This window comes from Anser cygnoides, chromosome 13 (assembly GCF_040182565.1).
Source record: "Anser cygnoides isolate HZ-2024a breed goose chromosome 13, Taihu_goose_T2T_genome, whole genome shotgun sequence".
NCBI classification, from domain to species: domain Eukaryota; kingdom Metazoa; phylum Chordata; class Aves; order Anseriformes; family Anatidae; genus Anser; species Anser cygnoides.
The window spans coordinates 6,404,401-6,425,199 of NC_089885.1; the positions used below are offsets into that span (position 1 = coordinate 6,404,401).

Consider the following 20,799-nt stretch of genomic DNA (forward strand, 5'->3'; position numbering starts at 1 on the left):
AAAATTGAATAAGTCAAGTAACTAAGCGTTTGGGTTTCCATCGGTACGCGGCGCGTTCCTGGGGAGCGGGAGCTTGGCCTGGGGGAGAAGCCGCGAAGGAGCGGTGGGCACATCGCCCCCGCAGGCGCCACAAAGGCCACCTGGGTTCCTGCATCCTGAACGCAGCCCGCTGTCCCCCGTGCCCAGACAGTTCAGAAGGGAAGTCCTGGGGGGTAGAGGCTGGTCTGGTCTCACTGCGGCTTTGTGGCAACAGCCCACGGGCCCTGCTCTCCTCGACCTTTCTAGAAGGTCCTCTGGACTTCCCTGGACCTTGCTGTGCTGTGGTGCTTTTGGTTGGGCTGGGTTGGGTTGTGTCGGGTCATTCATCGTGGGTTGGGCTGCGCTGGGTCACTCATTTGGGGTTGGGTTGAGGTGGGCTGGGCTGCACCACTTCGGCTGAGCTGTGCGCTTTTAGTGGTACTGGGTTGACCTGGGCTGGACGGTGACGTTCAGGTTGGGCGGCTGTGCATTCGAATTAACCAGCTCCTACACCCACACTGGCATTTTTCAGTATTTTTGTCCTAAAAGCCACTTCCAGGAATATCCCCTATCTGCTCAGCCATCCTTTGTTCCTGCAGCTCACGTGGAAACTGCCGCGTTTCCTGTAAAACCGCGAATCCCCTGCCCTGACCTGCGGAAATATCCCCCAGATTTCGCCGGTGCGAGGCCGCGTGCAGCGATAAACCCGCCTGCGCCCTGCACGCCGAGGAAAACACCGCTCGGCATCAGCACCAGCGGCCTGACCTCCGAGAAATCCCGCGAGCACGAGCCACCAGAGGGGAGCGAGCCCAGCGGAGGATACATCTGTAGGATGCGGAGCAGCGACGCGCTGCTGACCCCGGAGCCCCACGGCGCTGGAGCTGGCGGCCAGGACTGGCAGGGCCTTTCCCATGCAGAGGGCTAATTCTGTCCCCTCGGGGCCGGATGCGCTATCTCGTCACCAGCACCCGGCCGGGGAAGGGAAGAGCATTGTGTGGGCCGCTGCTTTTTTTAAAACCCGCTCGTGACCCCACGAGGAGCATGCGAGCGAGCGAGAGGCATTGCTGGAGGAAAACGGATGGGGGGGGGGGGGGGGAAGAGAAAATTCCCAGCTCCCGACTCTCGCTGGGAAATCCCCAGAAAGCTCCCAGGCACTTTCGTTCCCAGCACTCGAGACCCTCCGCGCCCAGGCCACGTGGCTTGGGCACGTCCTCAGGTGGGACCACGAAGCCTGGTGAGCTCCAGACCGTGCTCACTCCTTGAGAGAAACTCCCCCAGGACGTCCTGATCCTGAGCGCAGCCAGCAGACACCGCGGGGATCTGCCACCACCCAAATCCCCAACCTCTCCCCCTCCTCTGGGCACACAGCAGCCCAGGAAGGGCCGGCGACAAATTCTCATGGAGGCCGAGATGCCTCTGCCGTGAGCTCACCGAGTGACTAACTTGTTTATCTCCTCTGGGAGCTGCACCAAGCTTTTGGGAAGCAGCAGATCCCCGCCAGCTCCTCTGCCTGTTCCAGGCGCCTCCCCCACCCCTTTCCCGAATAAACACACTCGGAAAACAGAGCTGTGGCGACATGCGACCGCTCAGCGGCAGCACGGGAACATCGAGGACTCGGGAGGCGTGAATTTTGGAAAACCACATGGGGAAATCATGGCAGAGCACGGCGGCAACGCCTGGGATCAGCACTATCAGGGCGCAATCCATTACAGCACGGTTTGTCGGCGTTGGGGAGGTTCTGCCGTCAGCACCGCTGCCACTGCAGGTTGTCCCCAGCTGAGAGATGTCCTGGACACTCCGGCCAAGGCCCCCAGAGCACCTGCAGGAAGAGGATCAGGGGGATAATTGCTGATGGGATGAGCAGAGGGAGGACCACCTCCTGCCTACAGCACCACCACGTCTGTAATATCTGTATGCCTACGATGGGTTACAGCACCACCATACCTGTGGTGCTTAGGGACATGGTTTAGTGGGTGACATTGGTAGTAGGGGGATGGCTGGACCAGATGATCTTGAAGGTCTTTTCCAACCTTGATGATTCTACGATTCTGTAATACCTCTGTCTATGATGGGTTACAGAACCACCATATCTGTATTTGTGTGTCTGTGACGGGTTACAGCACCACCACGTCTGTAATACCTGTATGTCTATGTCTATAATGCCTATATGCCTACGACAGGTTACAGCACCACCACACCTATACCTGCATGTCTATGACAGGTTACGACACCACTGTGTCTATAGTATCTCTATGTCCATGACAGGTCACAGCACCACCACGTCTGTAATACCGCTCTGTCTATGACGGGTTACGGCACCACCACGTCTATAACACCTGTATGGCCCTGAGGGGTCCCAGCACCACACCTACAATACCCCTACGTCTATGATGGCTCCCCCATGCCCCCAGCACCACCCCCGAGCCCCCCCTCCAGATACAGCTCCCGAGGCCCGCACCCCGCGACCCGCGGCGGCCACACACGCGGCCCCGGGCTCCTGTGCGCCAAAACCTCGGGGTTTCGCCCCAAAACATCAAACCCAGGACCACCCACACTGCCCCCGTCCCACCACAAGATGGCGGCCGTGAGCAGCCGCTGTGCGCATGCGCCACGCGCCTCCCCGCGACTTTCTATGCGGCGGCGCGCCTCTCTATGGTCTCTGTGGGCGCTCTAGGCTGAGCCAAGGGAAGCTCCTCCCCCCTTCCCGGCTGGCGGCGCTCTGCCCTTCTTCCGCCAGCTCTATGGCCTCTCTATGGCCGCCCGCCCGTCTCTATGGCGGCGCTCTCAGACCTCCCACGTCTCGATGGCGGGCGGCGCTCTAGCCGCGGCTTCCCTCCTCTCGGTGGCCTGGCCCCGCCTCGGGAGCGGGGGGCGGGGCCGGGGCTGCGGCGGCGCCTGGCGGCGGGTGCGGGCCGGGGGGGGCCGGGGGCATTTTGGGGGAATTTCTGCGGGGTTTGGGGGTCGCTCCGGGAGGGTGCTTCGGTGGGATCCCGGCAGGGCTGGGGGTTGATTCCCGCGGGGTGTCTTGGTGGGATTTCGGCAAGTTTGGGTTTGGTTTCGGCAGGGTTTGGGTTTGGTTTCGGCAGGGTGTTTTTGGTTTAATTTCGGCAGGTTTTGGGTTTAATTTCGGAAGGGTTGGGGTTTGGTTTCAGCGGGGTATCGTGATTTAATTTCGGCAAGTTGCTTTGGTTCAATTTCAGGAGGGTTTAGGTTTGATTTCAGCAGGGTTTTTGGTTTAATTTCAGCAAGTTTTAGGTTTGATCTCAGTAGGGTGTTTTGGTTTAGTTTCAGCAGGGTTTAGGTTTAATTTCAGTAGTGACTTTTTTGGTATAATTTCAGTAGTTTTTTTTTCTGGTTTAATTTCAGAAGGGTTTTGGGTTTAATTTCGGCAGTTTTTTTGACTTAATGTCTGCAGGGTGTTTTGGCTTAATTTCAGTAGTGTTTTTTTGTGTAACTTTAGCAGGTTTAAGGTTTAATTTCAGTAGGGTGGTTTGGTTTAATTTTAGCTGGGTTCAGGTTTAATTTCAGTAGGGTTTTTTTGGGGGGGGAGTTTAATTTCTGTAGGGCTTTGGGGTTTAATTTCAGCAGGGTTTCGGTGTAATTTCGGCAGGGCGCTTTGGTTTAATTTCATCCTTTTCTCTGTCCCCCCCCCCCAGCAAGGCAGCAGGCCCAGCCCCAGCGGCCGCCCAGCCCCGCAGCGGAGGAGCGATGCCCACCGGGGGCGGCCCGGGCAGGAGCGGGGGCACCCCCCGGCACGGCCCCTCGGACGCCGGGCCCCGGCTCTGCGCCCTCCTGTAGCTCGCCCAGGCCCAGGTAACGAAGGCTGGCAGCCGGCCGTGCCTCACAGCAGAGCTGCTTTCTCCCCTTCCCTTCCCAATGGCATCCCCTCCCTGCCTGGGAGCGCTGCCTGGCCCCGCTCAGGGCCCAGAGAGGTCAAAGGGAATGATTTGATAGCAGTTCACCCCGGTAAGCGTGCGTCCCTACTGGGGTCACGCCACGGGGGCTGGCTCCCGTGCTGCAGAAAAGCTTTCGAGCCCTGCGGGAGGCTTTGCCTTCGAGGCAGGTGAAGAAGGTGCAGTAAGGAAGGGGTCTGGAGTCCGGCGGTTGGTGCTGAACCTGGGGGGAGCAGGTAATTGATTTTTACTTCTAGGAAAATGAAGTAGCTGCGAAGCTGGCAGTGTCTGTGATGTCTTCATTAGGCTGCTTAATTTAATTGAAAATTTTCTGTTGCTGGGAAGGGCTGGAAGGGGAATCTGATACCTGACAGCTGAGATCTAATATAGCTGTCTGCCACAGCAGTGCAGGCCTGCCGGGGGAGGCAGGAGCCTTTCTCAGCAGGGGACAGCCAATCTGCCTTTTGTTTCTTTTGTAATTAATAGGTAAGCTATGCCAGTTTGGGCTGTTAAACCTTAAGCTCTGCTGACAAAGAAGCGTCTGTGTGTGTGAGACTCCTGTTCCAGGGGACTTGACCCGCCGCAGGGGTTCATCGCTTGGGTTAGTTCATGTCCCTCAGCTGGTTCTGGGGCAGCAGCCCCCCTTTTTGTCGGTGTCCCCTTTTCGAAGGCTGCTGTCGCTCATGCATTGGCACTGCGTGGTGTTTGGGTGCCTCCTCCAAAGCTACTAGAAATGAAAGACTAAAAAATGAGCCAAGTGTGTAAGGGTTTTTGTGCTGTTGAAATCTGTGCATTTCTTACAGATCAGAAAACTTTGCTTTAGACTGAGAGACTGGACGTTCTGAAATGCTTAATGGAAAATAGATAACTTTTTCGGATGCCAAATAAGCTTGAAAAACAGGCTGGGCATGCTGTCACAGAGTGATGAAACAGGTCTGTTCACAGCTCCAGCAGTTACAGCAGCAGAGCGGCTTGCTGAACACCAGCAGGCCGCTCTCACGATGCTCTGGGAAGGTTTTTGCTAAAGGCTGGATGAAGTCCACAGATTAGAGTTCTTCGTCCTTCCATATATATATAGATAGATGGAAAATACTTGGTTACTAATTTTGTTCAACTCGGTATGTTTTTATTTCTCAAAATGGGAATTGTGGCTTTTTTTCCAAGAGCTTTAAACAGCACAATTGGTTACTCCAAATGCTTCTTGCGTTGGCAGTGAGCAGACTACTGAGGGACTGGGAGGAAAGTCTCCTGGACTAACGAGCCCCTCGTGAGGCTCTTCCTTCCTCCTCCTCTCACAGCATGTTTCTCATCTTTATGCTCTCAGGAGCCTTACAGTGTTCTTCAAATCACAATATATTCAAGTTTTCTGCCTTTCCTGCAGCTCTGTGCTACCTGCTCAGCCTGTCACCTCTACTCATTCACCAGGTGATGGAGTCTCGGATAAGATGAGGCAAGCACGATGCTCCGTACAGTGTCTGCACAGGAACTTGTCTTGCTTTGACAGAGGGGCAGAGTTGGAAATTGAAGATCTCACCCTTGTGAAAGTCAGTTTGCCTTTACATGAAGGGTAGTTTACTGTCTTCTTCCTCCTGACGATTATTCTTTATGGATTTAAAGGGAAATTTGGTCTTGAAACCTTGCAGCTGGTGCATTTCACTGGTGTCCAGGTGAGGTGTGTGTGATGTGGACAACATAAAGATCAGAAGTGGAGACATGAGGTGAACAGGAGGAGTGGGAGAAAGAGACAACTGTTCACATAACTGATTTCAGTCAGGAGAGAGCTGTTAGCTTTGGTTAAACAAGCTCAAAGACAAAATGTAAATTCTCTCTAATTATGTAGATTTGTGTGTGTGTGTTCAGCTCCTCTTAGTTTTAGTGTCTTTTGGAAAGATTTAATTTATGGCTTCTCTGAGCTGTTTGTGGTGTCTGCTTCCAGCAAGAACAGCAGAGAAGCAAGAGGTCTCATTGATTAGATTAAATATCTGGGTCACTTACCATTTTACCTGTGTTTATCCTCTGGTAAGTTTTGATACTGGAAGAAGACAGAGATAAAAAGAACATGTGCAGAAAGATAACTATGGCTGGAGCTGCCCCAGGCAGAGGCCACTTTCTAAATGGATTTATAGATGAGCTTTTCCTATCAGCTTTGTGTCCTGCACGGTCCTGCGTGAGGAGATAGGAAGCTTATTTGCACACGCCTGCTTCTTTTTATCTCCTCTGAGTTAGTGGATATTCTTGAGATCCAGAAGCCAAAAAGGAGTGAGTCTTCCCTTTTTTTTTTTTTCTTTCACAAAGCGTGGTCTTGAGCTTTGTGAGTGGTAACTCATGGCTTGGTGAGTTAAATCATTTCTTTGAACTTTGTAAACCCAATAACCACCAGATAACTCCTGGTTCTCTAGGTCCTCTTGCAAATTTCCTTCACTTAGTTATTAAGTTTGTGTATCAAATCCAGCTGATTTGCAGCATGGCCAGGTTCCCAGCAGTCCACTTAGGTGGGAATATTGCACTTCAGCAGCCACAGAAATCAGAGCTTTCTTTCTGCAGCTCTAAAGCTGTTAGTGACTTGTGCAGACTGCGGCCAAGCACCTTGCAGAACTCAGTGGTTTGCGTATTGCTCTCAAACTGCATTATCTTGATAAAAACATTTTCACTTTCTTTTTTTTTTTCCTAGAGTTCTCAGTCTATTTATTTCCTACTCAGCAAATTGTTTTCTGTGAATATGCCACTTCTGTGCCGATTTTACTGTTCTTACTAACTTTTGATGTCTCTGCAGTAAGTCAGCTATGAAGGGGAGAAGCAGGTCGGACAGCTGAGGCACCAGTCTGTGCTCTCCAGATAGAAAGTGAAGGGCAGTCAGAAATCTGGGATAAGAAATTTTTCCTGTGTCTGTGTCTTGTCCAGCAATACTGCATTTGTACGTGCTTCAGATCAAAGCGTTGTTGAAATCCTGCTGGGTTTAGACCTGTCCTCTGGAACTTAATGAACACGTGACAGAGCTTTTAGCGTGGTTTCACATCTTAAAACTTGCAGGGTTTTTGCCTTTGATTGCACTGAAGTGTTACAAACCAGCCTGTGGGAAGTCACCTTCTCATCTCTGGTCAAAAGTTAACTGTGGCTGGTTACTGTTCCGTGCTGGCTGTGCCCTTTGGCAGAAAGAGATCTTTCTCCTCCTCCTCCTCGTTGTTTTGCATACTTTTTCTAGAACTGACCTAATTACTGGATTCCTCTAGTTCTTGCTTCTGTAACCAAGGTCGATTTTCTCTGCTTCCCTGGTCAGCTCTGTCCAGGAAGGGGAAATTCGTATTGGGAAGGCCAATGAGGGGACAAGACCTGCAGCAGATGAGGTTTTGCCAGTGTTTTGTAAAGAGCATTGAACACGCAGCTGTCCCTTCTGGAAGTGATAAATCTCATTTACTTCTTCTCAGGACTATTTTTCTGCTGGAGATTAGGGTGGTCACAAAATAAGTCAGATGCCCTTCTCTATTCTCCTTCTGTTTCCAACTGGCGTGCTTGGATTGGATTAGCTTATTTGTTTTAAAAAAGTCATCACTCCCCTAATGGTTAATTCCTTGCTGCTTCCATTACACCCAGTTTTTAAGGGCAGCCAGTTTTCACCTGCCAGCTTCACGGCCCTCCTGGGTGTTGGTGATGTCTACAGAAGTATCCACTGCAGCTGACCGAAATTTTGCAGCGATCACCGCGTGGTCTGCGTGATGCCACCAGCAACAGCAACGCAGCTGTCTCACCTTGTTCTCCTTCTTCTCGTCCTCAGGATGTGGTGCCGGAGGCTGGCGTGCCTGCTGGGCCTGCCCTGCTGGCGGAGCGGACGCGCCGGGCATGGCTCGCTGGGGCTTCCCCGCGGCACAAGGACCGTCCCCGCTGCTGCGGCTCGCTGCCATCACACGGCCCCGGAGTCCCTGAGCTGTGCCTGGCAGCTGCACGGCGATCACCTGGGTAGGTGTGTGGTTTTGAGCCTGCTTCTGAGCTTCCTGGGGAGGGGAGCGAGGTCTTCCTGACCTTGTTTCCCAGTAGTGATTCTCTTCTGAAACAGGTCATGGATTTTTAGAGGGGTGCATGCTGGAGTCTGCGTTTTACGTTCCCTTTAGGAATTCCCAAAGGCAGGATGGAGCAGGTTGGTCTGCTGGCATTAAGCCTTTTATGAGAAATGAAGCAATGATAACTGAGAAATAAAGCGATTCCTGAACTTTGACTGCATCTGAATCTTGCCCTGTCCATCAGTTGTTCGCTGTGTAATGCTCGGGGCTGTGACTTGCAAGTGGGGTGGCTTGTTCAGTGTGTTCCCAGCTCTCTGCCTTGCCCCCGCTTGCAGGTTTTCCTTAAAACAAGTGTCTGAAACACAGTAGTTCAGAGCAGTTTTGTAAGTAGCCTGTTTGTGTGGCTGGATGGCACGAGCACGAAAGGCTTTTTGATGCCAGTCATCCCTCGCTGTGAAACAGCTTAAGGAAAAGGCAAGGAATGTATGCCTTAATGTAAGCAAGCCAGTTATAAATTCAGTCTAATGCTGCTTCGTCCTCTGGTTTTTCGAGACAACTTAGCAACTGAAGCACATTTCTCCATGGTCTGCTTCGTTTGGTACCTGCAGATACCCAGCATCAGCCCGCTGATGTTTGCTGAGGCTGGTCAGAAGGCATTGGTACTGTGGAATCCCTTGTAAGCATATCTCTAAAGGGAATTGCTGAGTGTTTTATCCAGTGTAGTCACCCCCTGAAAAAGGATGTTGTTGTTTCATCCCTCGGATACTTGGATCTCAAAGCTGAGCAGCAGTAGAGCAGCAAGGGCTCTTCTGTTGTCCATGCTGGCTCTGACCCCCCTCTGAAGGCCTTTGGGCTGTCCCAGGAGGGAACAAGGAGGTGAGGCTTTGTAGCAATGATAAACGGGTATCAAAGCTCTGTGCTGAAGTCATGGTGTTGTCTAATGTGTGTTTTAGTTTGCATGTCGATGTGATTAGTTGGTTGATTCTTATCTGAATTGGTGTGATGGGGTCTGCACCTACATGGGAGGGAGAGAGGGAACCTTGCTGTGTGCAGCAGCTGCTGGGCAGCTCCAAATTTACTTGTTGAAGAGAGAAGATAGACATAAATATATGACCAGTGTGTTTGTTAGCCACGCTTCTTCTCCCTGTTGCAGGATGAGGTTGTCTGTGGACTTGGTAAGAGGGGAGACCATGGCAAGATCACTGACAGTGTTATTCTTCATTTCTTCAGTAGTTTGCATGGTCTTCAAGTGAAAAGCTAGCTTCGCTTGCACAAAGAGGTGCTAAGTCTAACAGCCTCTGCGTCCCCTAAAAGTGGGATCATAACTTGTGGGTTCTCCTGTTATGTTTTCATTCTCATTGTTCACACAAGAGCGTCTTCTGTGCCCATCTCTCTTTGCAGAGCTCAGGTATGCAAACACGCTGATGCGCTTCGATTTCGTCTGGCTGCGGGACCACTGCCGCTCAGCTTCCTGCTACAACGCCAAGACAAACCAGCGCAGCTTGGACACAGCTAGCGTGGACCTGGGAATCAAACCCAAGGCTGTCCGAGTGGATGAGACCACACTCTTCCTCACGTGTGAGTATCAAAACGCCCATCTTTCACGGACCGCCAGCCCTGTTTGGAAGGAGGCTGGTTGATAGATCCTGCTCTTAAGGCTGCCCTGTCCTAGTAAACCTTATCTCTTAAATCAGGAGCTGTTTTGGGAGGAGATGTAGCTCTAAGCAGATCTTAAACACTGCTCTTCTGAGCAGGGCTGTTGCTGTAAACACAACTCAGCCTTATTTATGTCTGGTTTTCTTCTCCCCCTTACCTCCTCCCTCCCCTCTTGAGTGCATCTCCAGTGTCTGGGTAGTTTATTGGTTTGTTTGAACGTGGGAGCCGTGCAGATACTGAAGAGATCAATCAAGAAATGGTTGACTTTCTTCTCCTTACCCTGTCCTACTTGAACTGGTGTCTCTGATTAGAATTCACATCTTGTGTCCTTTCTCCTCTGCTTCCCGGCTGCTTTCTTTGTTCTGCTGCAATTTACTTTGATTTATGGTACTCTCGTTTGTGGGATTGTCATCAGTGCTTCTTCTTCAGTGTCCTGTCACTAGAAAACAAAACCACTGAAGTAGAAATGCTTAGGCCTGGATTTGGAGTTGTTGACAATACGTGTAGGACTTGTGGCCTAAACCAGGTAATACTTAAGCTTTCATCAGGGTTCAAAAGAGTCTGTCATTAGGCAAAATTAGAAGGGGATTGTCCTAGATTGATGGTTGCAGTGGCTGTGATCTCTCTGTCTGTTCGGTGCGATTGCAGCGACTGTGACCCCGCTCATTTGCCACAGGGCCGGATGGGCACGTTACGCGGTACGGGCTGGAGTGGCTGGTGAAGAACAGCTACGAGGGGCAGAAGCAGCGGGTCATGCACCCGCGGATCCTCTGGAACGCAGAAATCTACCGCCAAGCCCAGGTCCCATCCGTCGACTGCCGGAGCTTCCTGGAGACAGACGAAGGGCTGAAGGAGTTCCTGCAAAACTTCCTGTTGTATGGGATCGCTTTTGTTGAGAATGTCACTCCCACCAAAGAGGACACGCAAATCTTAGCAGAAAGGATCAGCTTAATCAGGTAACTGGGGCTGCCCCAGGAAGGCCACAGACAGCTTTGTAGATGAGCCATGAATGGGAGGCTGTTGCTTCCTTTTTCTTTGGAAAGGTGCTGCCCTCATATCCTGTGTATTGTGCAGTATGGCCTGGTTTGCAGATGAAGGGTCTGGGTCATGTACAGTCCCTGGCCAGTCCACATGAACTGAGACGCGGTCCTGGACTGTGGGATCTGGCCTCTTTTTGTGGGGAGGCCTGGAGTCACGAGGTTACAGAGCTGCCTCAGGAGCATACGATGACTTTTGTGATAGTGGGACTGTGCACAGAGAGGAGTGACTGAGGGAAGTAGCCTGTCTGGGAAGACTTGAGCTTTGCAAGGAGAGACATTTCCTGTTATGACTTGAAAGGTTAGGAGGTCAGCCCTGGCCCTGGGAGCCAGGGAGATCAAAAACAATTTGTAGCTCTCACTAAAGAAAAATACTGGGAAACATTTTCTTCTGTGTTTAAAACACACCAACAGCATGGCAAGCCTGGGTTTGAGTTTTGAGTTTTATCCAAGCTGCACAAACAGCTAAACTTGCCATGGTCCATTAGAAGAGGATGGATTTCTATTGATGAATAGCCACTCCAAATAGAAATAAAGGTCTCGAGGAACATCCAGCCAACATTTATCTCCAGTTTCTTAACCTCCTCCTGTAGCCCCCGAGTACTGTTTGTTGCTACCAGGTCTTTGCCTTCTCCCTATTTCCTGCCATGCACATTGTAGGGGGAGGTGGGTGAAAGCGGAATATCTTACGAACGGAGATGGGGATAGTACTCCAGGTGGGTACAAGCAAAGGTACAGACCTGTACAACAAAGTACAAACCTGGGCTCTGGTAACTCCTAATGTTGCTCAGTGTTTCCTTGATTTGATGGGCTGATCTTCAGAGTGAAGTTGTGTATTTGTGGAGGAGGAGAAGATTTATTGCCATCAGTCTTCTGAAGGAGGAAAGAAATTGAATAGTAGGAGGAGGCATTAGAAGCACCATCTCTTTGACAGTGTGAATCCTGTTAACTTGGCATGCTTTGCTGTTTGAATTCACTCTGTACGTGCTGTGTGTAAGATAAAGGGGAGTAACCTCAAGTGGAAGAGAGAGGATCTGTTTTACCTCGACGCTGATCCCTGCAGCACTCTGATAACTGCCCACCTCTCTTGCAGGGAGACCATTTATGGCAGAATGTGGTACTTCACCTCCGACTTCTCCCGGGGAGACACTGCCTACACCAAGCTGGCTCTGGATCGGCACACCGACACAACCTATTTCCAGGAGCCCTGCGGGTACGTGCTGCTGCTGCTGCTCCACACACACAGCGCAGAAGGCAGGCGTGATTCACGGTGATGCAGTTTAGACTTCAGCGTTTCCAGCTCTGCTGATGGGATTTAGTGGTACTAGTCACACAGTAATTCTGGATCCTGCATGATTCCTCTGGAGTGGGGTAGTCTGTAGTCTTTCCTGTGCTTGGAACTCCAAGGTCTTCCAGAATGCAGGCAATGAAGGAGTTGGCTGTTCCCTGGCTGGCTGCTCCTTGGCGCTTGCTGTGGTTTAAGTAGCCCTCCTCACCCACATCAGCACTGTCTGTTTTACTGGCAGAGCTTTAGTGGTAGCCTCTGGGGAAGGAGGGAGCAGCTCGCCTCTGCACAGCCTGCAGCAACTGTCTCTGCCCTCCCAAGCTGCATGAGTGGTACCAGGTGTACGTGCTGTCCTCACGTATGCCCTGTGTGGTCGCTCTGCTTCAAACTGGTTGGGATTTGCATCTTGGCAATAGTGCAGCCCTGTAGGTAGTCAGAAACCAGGCTTCTCCAGCCCTTCAAAGTTCACACCTGTCTGTGCTTTAAAAAAAAAAAAAAAGTTTGTAGCTACAGTTGTTTCCCAAATGCTAGTTTGCAAACTGCTTTTCCAATATAGCCTCCGGGCTGCAAGTTTTGTACCTGGCTGGAGAAAGAAAGGCAGCAGCCCTGATCATGATTCCCACTAAAGTGCAGGAGGCTTAATTTCTACCTTCATTCTTTTTCTGTGTGTCTGCTTTCATCTCAATGAAGAAAAGAATCAATGAAATGGCCCTGGGGGAGAACTGATGGAAGTACTGTGACTTCATATGGAAGTAGCAATACAAAGGCTAGGAGAAGCCATCTAGTCTACACCTCCTGCCCTAGGGCAGGATTAGTTCTTCCCAAGTGAGGCCGTTAAGTTGCTAAGCATCTTAATGGGAAGGGTCTGTGAGGCAGAGCTGGAAAAGTAGAGGAGGGCCAGGGGGTGGGATCTACTGCCTGCATATGGATTTCGGAGTAGCCCTTCAGACCAGGAAGGGTCATGCTACCCAAGGAAGCACCCTGGTTGCCCATGCCCAACCTAGCACAAAGCTTTTGGGGGTGGTAGCTTTTGTTCTGAAGCAGCTAGGTGCCAGAAGCAAGGTAAGCAGTTTTTAGTGTGCTAGAAGTAGATACATAAAACTTAAATCCTGCCACGTCTTTCAAGACTGATCTAGTTGGCTCCTGTGTTTTCAGTGAACAGCTGACTGTAGAGGCCATGTGCTCTCATGGCCTGTGCAGTTACCTGCTTGCCTGACTTGTTTTAGGAGCTCACAAAATCTCCCCCAAAGTCAAATGCTGAAGTAACTAGTAATCAGAGCTTCAGCCTACAGATACACTTTGATTAAGCTGCTCAGTGTGAGATCTATAGAGCTCATTAGCTATTTTCTACTTGGAAAGGTTCCCTTTCTTTCAGGTAGGTATATTCTCATCTGCAGTAAACAATGACAGTGTGGACCAGGCTAGTAGGGCTAACCGTTAATGCTTGCAATCCTGCAAAACCTCAGTTGTGCAGGAAGAACATGAATTTCTTGCTTTCCTGAGCCCCCATCTCTACCAGAAATCCTTTCTGCTCAGACTGCTTCAGACTTATTCTGAAACTCTTTAAACTGTCTTTGACCTGCTTCTAGAAGAAAGAAGGTGTTTTTTTTTTTCAAGAAAGATTTGTTCATTTGAATGTCTGCTTTCTCTGTCACTCTGGGTGAAATCAGCTAAATCTGATGGGTCTCGAGTTACCTTTTTGTAAAGGGTAGAGGAGAGGAACTCCTCAAGACATGGGAAAGACTGCAGCATTATCTCACTCAATGGGCAGCAAAGAGCCTGCCTTCAAAAGAGACTTTCTCAGTGCTCCAGGCTGCACGAGAAGGTGGTTGCCTTCAAGGAGCAGAGCCACGAGGGCTTGGGCATCCTCAGCTCCCGTCCTTGTGGACTGACTGACTGAAATTATTCTGAATCTTCTGTGGTTTTAAGGGTTCGTTGAGCCGAGGTGAAAAGGTACCGGTGAGGCTGGAACTGGGAGCTTGTGCCACATCACTTGCTGTGGGACTGGGTTAAGGGGCCTCAAAGGAGATCAGGAGATGAAGGCTGCCCAAAAAGGTTGCATTTGTCTTTCTGACAGGTGAACTTGGTACACCATGAAAACTGGCAGTACGTGGCTCAAGGCAGCTCCTGGGTGTTTGTTTCTGAGAATGCAAGGTCTAATAGGCTTGGATGAAGGGAAAGAAAGAAAGAATCTTCAGAAAAGTAAAAGAGCAAAAGCTGTTTAGCTGAATTGGACAGCTTCCTGCCAGGGAGGCAGTGCCCCTGTAGGTAGGCTTCTTGTTCAGGACTCCCCTGCTCCAGGCTTCCCAAGGGGTCTTTAACAAGTCGGCTCAGGGGGCTTATCCTGATCACCTGTGAGAGACCCTGATTTATGTGCCTTTGTGTGAGAGCCACCCTGAGCTCCCCTTGTAGTTGCTGGAGACCTCAGTAGTACCACCAGCACGTCTTCAGTTGCCCTCTTGTTCGGAGATGTTCTCGGGAAGTTAGTTTTATGCTTCTGAACCTCTCCATCCTGCTGCCCAGATGGACCTTGGCAGACACGTGCCTGCACCACTTGAAGTCTCCCAGCTCGCATAGTTTGATCTCGGAGATGGTGTAGGCAGTAGCCCTCTTCTCAGAAGTCAAAATGTATGAGAGCTGAAGAAACATCATGCAGAGCTGCTGCTTGCTGGGCAGTTTGCATTCCTTAGCAGGTCTTAGTGAAATGCAGGAGACTACAGATAAGCCTGTCGTAACCGGCAGATGCATCAGTCTACATTAGTCTGGGTCTGGGGAAGCACATTCTCTCCACAGGACAGACACCTGAGGTCTTTTCTTTTGTGCTCTGGATTCTCTCTCCCCTGCAGCATCCAAGTATTTCACTGCCTCAAGCACGAGGGGACGGGCGGGCGGACGCTGCTGGTGGATGGCTTCTACGCGGCGGAGCAGGTTCTCCGGCAAGCCCCCGATCAATTTGAGCTGCTAAGCAAGGTGCCACTGAAGCACGAGTACGTCGAGAACGTGGGAGATTGTCACAACCACATGATCGGAGTTGGGCCAGTCCTCAACGTCTATCCCTGGAACAACGAACTTTATCTGATCAGGTAACATCAGTGTGAGGGAGGCCTTGTGCATACAGGGGTAGGGTTCTGTCAAAATGTAGTGGTTTTCAGAAGAGAATTTAGGCAGAAAGCCAACATATGTTTGATGGAGGGGGTAAAACCACAAAAACACCATGTGTTTCCTCCTGGGTTTTGTAATGTTGCCTTTGAGGAAGTGTCGGAACCACTGATACAAAGATGAGCATCACTGCTGAGCTTTGTTTTTAGCTCCTGTTACCTTTAGCTCCATGCCCTCTGCCCCACTCAGGGCTAGTTCAAGGGCTTGGTTTCAGACATTCTTGCCACTGTGTGTTTTGTAGGAGCAGCACTGTTAGGTCTGGGTATGAGCAAATGCCCATCCTACTGCCAGTCGTTAGAGCCTCCCTGGAGTGACCCTGATCCTGCCCCGTGTGAAGTGTCCAAGCTCATGTTACTTCATTTGAGAGGCAGCGGGATTCAGCTCTCCTCAAAAAGTCTCTAAAAGCTAGCTTGGCATGCGAGGGACGAGGAGAACACAGGGTGGTCCCCTTCTAAAAGGTAGCTTGGGCTGCTTTTTGAAATTCCATCTTGGCTTAGCACAGGAGGTCACCCAGCACTATTTTGCACTTTTATGCTAAAAAAAACAATCTCATCCTTTGCTGTGTCTGTAGCGCCAGCTAGTGCGAGTTGCTGGCACTAGTGTCCCCTTATCCCAGTGAGCAGCTTGCCTCTGTTTAGAGCCTGGCCTTTCCTTAATAGCATGGAGCTTCTGGCTGACCAGACAGCAAGCTGCTAGATTGCATGGGCTTCATTTCTTGTGAGGAAAGAAGTTTTCAATATACCTCGCTGCTGATGGGCTCCTCTTTAATTCCCACTTTTCCTTCCCCAACACTGAGATAGCATGTGGCAGCTTTCCATGAAAAACAGCAAAAACTGGTGGCAGCAAACTCTCCCTTGATCCACATGTTGTGTAGTCTCCCAGAAGTCCTGCACTTGCAGCATAACCTGCCTACTCATCTCGTAGCCTCCCTTAGATGCTGGCTAATCTGCCTCTTCGGAGGTTCCCTCTGGGAACACCTTGCTGCACTTTACTCTTGGGGCCACATAAGCAGTCTTTTTTCTGTCTTCTTTACCTCCAGATACAATAACTACGATCGTGCAGTCATCAACACTGTGCCTTACGATGTTGTACATCGCTGGTACACTGCTCACCGCACACTCACCGCCGAGCTCAGGAGACCTGAAAATGAGCTGTGGGTCAAACTGAAGCCAGGCAAGGTAGGACTCAGAGGCTCACGTGTGTTTGGTACGGGCAGGGAGGCTGGGTGCTCTTCTGGATGTTGCCGCATAGGTTAATGCTTCAGGCAAACCCTGTGCTGAAATTTCCCTCTTTACAGCTGTTTTAAGGCACACTGGTGCCTTGTATTCCAGTAATGGCATCTGATGCATGTGTGTTCTTACTTTTGTGAAAGAATGCTAGTTTCCAGGCAAGGTAGAAGTAATTGATTCAAATTCAGCCTCAGAGGACAGTTAGCCCAGACTGGGGGAGAGGAGGAAGATATTTTCAGTCACTGAACGAGGACCCTTGGAAGCAGAGGGGCTGGGAGCACTTACTCTTTGGCCTCTGACTTGTTCCAGAAGCAGAAAATCTACTTTTAATGGAAGAGTAAAGGGCACGTGGAAAGCTGAATTTACTTCTGTTCTGAGGTTATATCTGAATCCTTACAATGCCAGTAGATCACAGGAGACCTGAGCTCTCCTTGCTGTCCTGGAAACGCCTTAGCACGTCTTGGGACTAAAAGGGAAAAGCTCTGCCCTGAGTATGAAAGGCCGATGCTGGGTGCAGTTTTGGAAGAGCTTGAAGAGCTAGAGCTTCATTCACAGACTTAGAGGCTTCTTCCACCAGCTGTGCCTGCTTGAAAGGGTTTTTATTCCTACAGGGTCTAGGTGGGTCTAGATTCAGTCTGAACCTATGGCCCCAGACATGAAAGAGTGAAGATGTTCACATCAAAGAGCCCCTACAGTTCTCAAGGATGCCTGGGGAAAAGTGACACGTTGGAGGCTGAAGATGGCCAGTTTCTGTTGCTGGTGCACTATTGCCCAACCTCTGCAGCACAAAAGCAAAGAAATGACCCAGAAATACTTTGCTAGCTGACCTGTTTTAACCGGTGGTTAGCAGCAGAGCCGAGCTGCTGGCTTCAGGTACTACAGCTGTGCTAGATCATATCAGACATCTGCGTACAGTTTCATGCTGAATGGGGAGGTTACAGCGCTGAATGGGGAGGCTGTGCAGTTGGTGGTGTGTCCCTGCCTGCTCTTCCAGGCTCTGGGGACCTCCAGCTCCAGGACCTGTCGTGTCAGCGGGTCCTGGCTCAGCTGCGGTGGTCACCCTTGTCCTGACAACCTCTCCTCTTCCCTTGCAGGCACTCTTCATAGACAACTGGCGCGTCCTGCACGGGCGGGAAGCGTTCACAGGGTACCGCCAGCTCTGTGGCTGCTACCTGACGAGAGACGATGTGCTGAACACCGCACGCTTACTGGGACTGCAAGCCTAGCGCTGGCCACCCGCCGCGGGGAGGCAGAGCTCCGTGCTGCTGTGTCACCACGATGAAGACGTTGCACGTACCTCAGACACCTCCACCCTCTCAGAGCAGTTCTCTCTGCCTGCCTGGGAGAGGGAGCAGGTGGAAGCCAAAGGTCATGGGAGCTTTATGGGACTGCATTCTGCCTTTGTCCGAGCAGGTTCAGCTCTTGCTGTCTGGGCACCCAGCCTGGTCTTTCCAGCCAGCCGGTTTGTCTCAGCTTCAGTGAATCGGGGTTAATCACGCTGTGAGAAGTGCTCCCAGCACCTATTGATGTGAAGTGCTCCTCTAATCAAGTGCCTTCAGGATCTGAAATCTGTTTCTCTCTGTTGTTCAGCCTTTTCTGTCAGCTGCCATTTCTGTTTTTTTTGGCATAGCAGAGCAGAATGGATATACCTGGGGTCTCGTCTCATCCCAGGCCGGACTTCACAACTTCTAGAGAAATTTTTTTGTCTCTAGGGAAAAAGAAAATCCTTATTTTGATGGAAGTGCCAGTACTCAAACTGAGGGCTGTTGGCATGTATCAGTGAACTCTTTCCTCTTAAACATACTACATACCCTTATAACAGGCACTGATACAGTCCGTGCTGCTTGACGGGTGGCCTGGAAAGAGAAGCTCTTGTAGTTAGGGTATTTCTGAAAAGGCTTAGGATAGAAGGAAAGGGGGAAGTAGTGACGTCTGCATGTTGCGAAGGAGAGATGGCTGTGTTGGATGAGGGGCGTATTTCCCATGTTTTCTTGATCTCAGTAATGTAATGCTGTCTGGTGTTCTTTCTGCCTGTTGCACCATGCTTATATTGAGAGTCAAGGCTCAACAGCTGCAGTGTTTACTGACAGATTTCCCACTGTGCTTATTCCTTCATCTTTTCTGAAGAAGGAATTTGTCTTAGGGCATCTTTACACTGGCTGCTGGATGGGGCTGACTCTTTCACCAGATTTTTCTATATATGAAGGTAATAAACACAGAGGTGCCTTTCAACTCATGGTGGTAGGGAGGTTAAATTGGAGAGTTTGGCACACTGAACAACCATAGCGTAAGGAACAAAAATAAATCCCATATCACTAGAAAAGTTGAAGTTGTAAAACCAAGAGGGGATTTTAGGTTTTATTTTTCTGTTCTTCCTTATCTTTGGGGATATCCACTCTGCTCTGACTGGACCTTAAAACAGGGCTGGTCCTGTTCACTCCTGGCTTTCCTGTGCAAGCAAAATGCTGTTATGCCTAAGGTACAAGTGCAGTGCAGATGCACATGTGCTAAACCTGCTGCCCTCATTTAATCTAAATACTGCATGTATAGATCCAAGTGCTAGGAGGCACTCTGAAAAGGCACTCTTAAAAGCTTCTGTTCCTAGGGACTGAGCTACCTAATGCTGTCTTCTGCAGCATGCCCTGTCTGCAGTGAGCCATTGCTGTAGTCAGCCATCAGGAGTTGAAAGGGGTTTCAGAGCCAAGGCTCAGGAAGCTGTTGATCAGAGGATACATAAGGAAGTGAAACCTGAGCCATGTGGCAGCAGGCTTGGAGCGAGCTGGCTTCTGTCAGGTCCTGTTCTCACAAGGCTTGTGGATGGCAGTCTCAGGCATGGGCAGGAGCTTGAGTTTTCCCCTAGGCTGAGCCAGTGGGTTCCTCAAGCAGCCTTCAGTATACATTACTTCTGTTACTTTCTTTACCAAACACTTAGTTTATAGCTTCTCCTTAGATGCCAGTTATGCCAGCGTAACTCGAGTATGAAGTTTTGAAAGTCTTCATTAATCTTGTTGAAGTAGCAGCCCCCTGCGGTTATGTACGCATCTCGCACAACCCATCTCAGATGCTCCAGGGTTATTCCACCTTGTACTTCTGGGTGAAGGCATGGCCTGGAGCATGGGGGGAGAGGTCGTGACAAAATCAGCCTCTGTTAATTGACACAGGAGGGGACTAAAGAGCCTGGTGAGTATTTCAAAACCTGTTGAGGGTTCCTGAGCTGCTCTTGTCTCCCTGTGCTCCCTGAGAATAAGAGGGAAAAATATTTGGGTTCATGCGGAACCCATCCCTTAGTCACTGAGATCAGCTTTACCTTCCTCTGTGCAGGGGATCTCCATTTTTATCAGCTGCAAGCCAAAAATCCGCTGCTGCCCTAAGGTGGAGCATGCAGGACTATGGCTAGCACAAGGGAGAACTGACCAAACTGTATTGACAATTGTAGTGATACCTGTGCCTTTCTGGTGAGGAACGTGTTTTTGGTATCTTTGCCTCCCGCTGAGCGGTGTGGGGCTGCCAAGAGCTGTGGTCTTCAGCAACCAAACTCCTCCTCTGAGCCACCTCCAAGCCAGCACAGTCCTCAAGGTGATTGTGTCGTGTTTTGGGGAAAATTATCCACCGTGAATGTAGCAGACACACTTTCTCATAGGTGTTCAACTTAATTTAGCCACTTCAATAATAAAATGGGGAGGGGAGAGAGCTTTCTTTAGTGTTACGTTCTCCCTCTTCCCCACTTCCCAAGTGGACTAAGTTCTTCCTAAGCATCTTGTGAGCAGCAAAGCTTTATTTGTGGAAACAGGACTTCTTGGCAATTGCAGTCTGATGTGGATATTTGTTGCGGAACAGGTTGTTTGCTGTAATGATATCGGGTCAGTTTTTATAATCCAGCTCTTTCAATCCTTTCAGCCAATAAATGATGAACTGCTTCCTTCTCCCTCTCCGTGCACTAGGGTACCACTGTATGTGTTTTTAAGACATTTTTCAAAGGTAAGAAATGGAGTAAGTGGTGATTTATTTTACTAAATGAGTTATAAAGTGGTCAGGTTAACGAGACCTATATTTCAAGCAATCTTGATAAGTCTGTATTACCCATCAAAGGTGGAATAAATCTGAGAGGGGTAAATCAATGTGTCTCCAATGGCTTCTTTGTGTTCATTCTATCCGCTGGCCACATGATGGCAGAAGAGGCAAGGAACAGTGTAAAAATGAGCATTAAAAACTCAGTGACAAGTCACATCCACCTGTGACTCTAGGCCTGAAGCGGGTTCTGTTTCTTGCAAAAGAGATAAAGGATAATAAGAAGGGTTTTTTAAAGTATGTAAACAGTAAAAGGAAGACTAGGGATAATGTGGGTCCCTTGCTGAATGAGGGGGGTGTCCTGGTAATGGGAGATGCTGAGAAGGCGGAGATACTGAATGCTTTCTTTGCTTCAGTCTTTGCTTCAAGGACTCTTCCCCCCCCCCTCCCCCCGGACTCCTGGACCCTGGAGGGAGGAGAAAGGGTCTGGGAAATAGAGAGCTCCCCCCTGGTTGATGA

At 50.2% G+C, this 20,799-nt stretch overlaps 1 protein-coding gene across 4 annotated transcripts; it reads left to right on the plus strand.

Moving 5' to 3' along the window:
* The first annotated feature begins 2,771 nt into the window (after positions 1–2,771).
* Positions 2,772–20,390, plus strand: TMLHE (trimethyllysine hydroxylase, epsilon). 4 transcript variants are annotated; one of them, XM_048070676.2, is made up of 9 exons: positions 2,772–2,923; positions 3,675–3,831; positions 7,684–7,865; positions 9,308–9,484; positions 10,239–10,518; positions 11,693–11,812; positions 14,731–14,967; positions 16,083–16,221; positions 17,367–20,390. In XM_048070676.2, the coding sequence occupies exons 1-9, from the start codon at positions 2,791–2,793 to the stop codon at positions 17,496–17,498; spliced, it is 1,557 nt and encodes a 518-aa protein (XP_047926633.2). In that variant the 5' UTR covers positions 2,772–2,790; the 3' UTR covers positions 17,499–20,390. The 4 variants fall into 4 exon arrangements, with proteins under 4 accessions (XP_047926633.2, XP_047926636.2, XP_047926634.2 ...); XM_048070679.2 differs by lacking the exons at positions 2,772–2,923; positions 3,675–3,831 and adding an exon at positions 3,892–4,147; XM_048070677.2 differs by lacking the exons at positions 2,772–2,923; positions 3,675–3,831 and adding an exon at positions 5,131–5,478.
* Positions 20,391–20,799: the final 409 nt, after the last annotated feature.

Coding starts and splice junctions, on each gene's coding strand:
- TMLHE (XM_048070676.2), top strand. CDS start 2,791: ATGGCGGCGCTCTCAGACCTCCCACGTCTCGATGGCGGGCGGCGCTCT. Junction 2,924..3,674: donor GCGGCGGCGCCTGGCGGCGG/GTGCGGGCCGGG, acceptor CCCCCCCCCCAG/CAAGGCAGCAGGCCCAGCCC. Junction 7,866..9,307: donor GCTGCACGGCGATCACCTGG/GTAGGTGTGTGG, acceptor CTCTCTTTGCAG/AGCTCAGGTATGCAAACACG.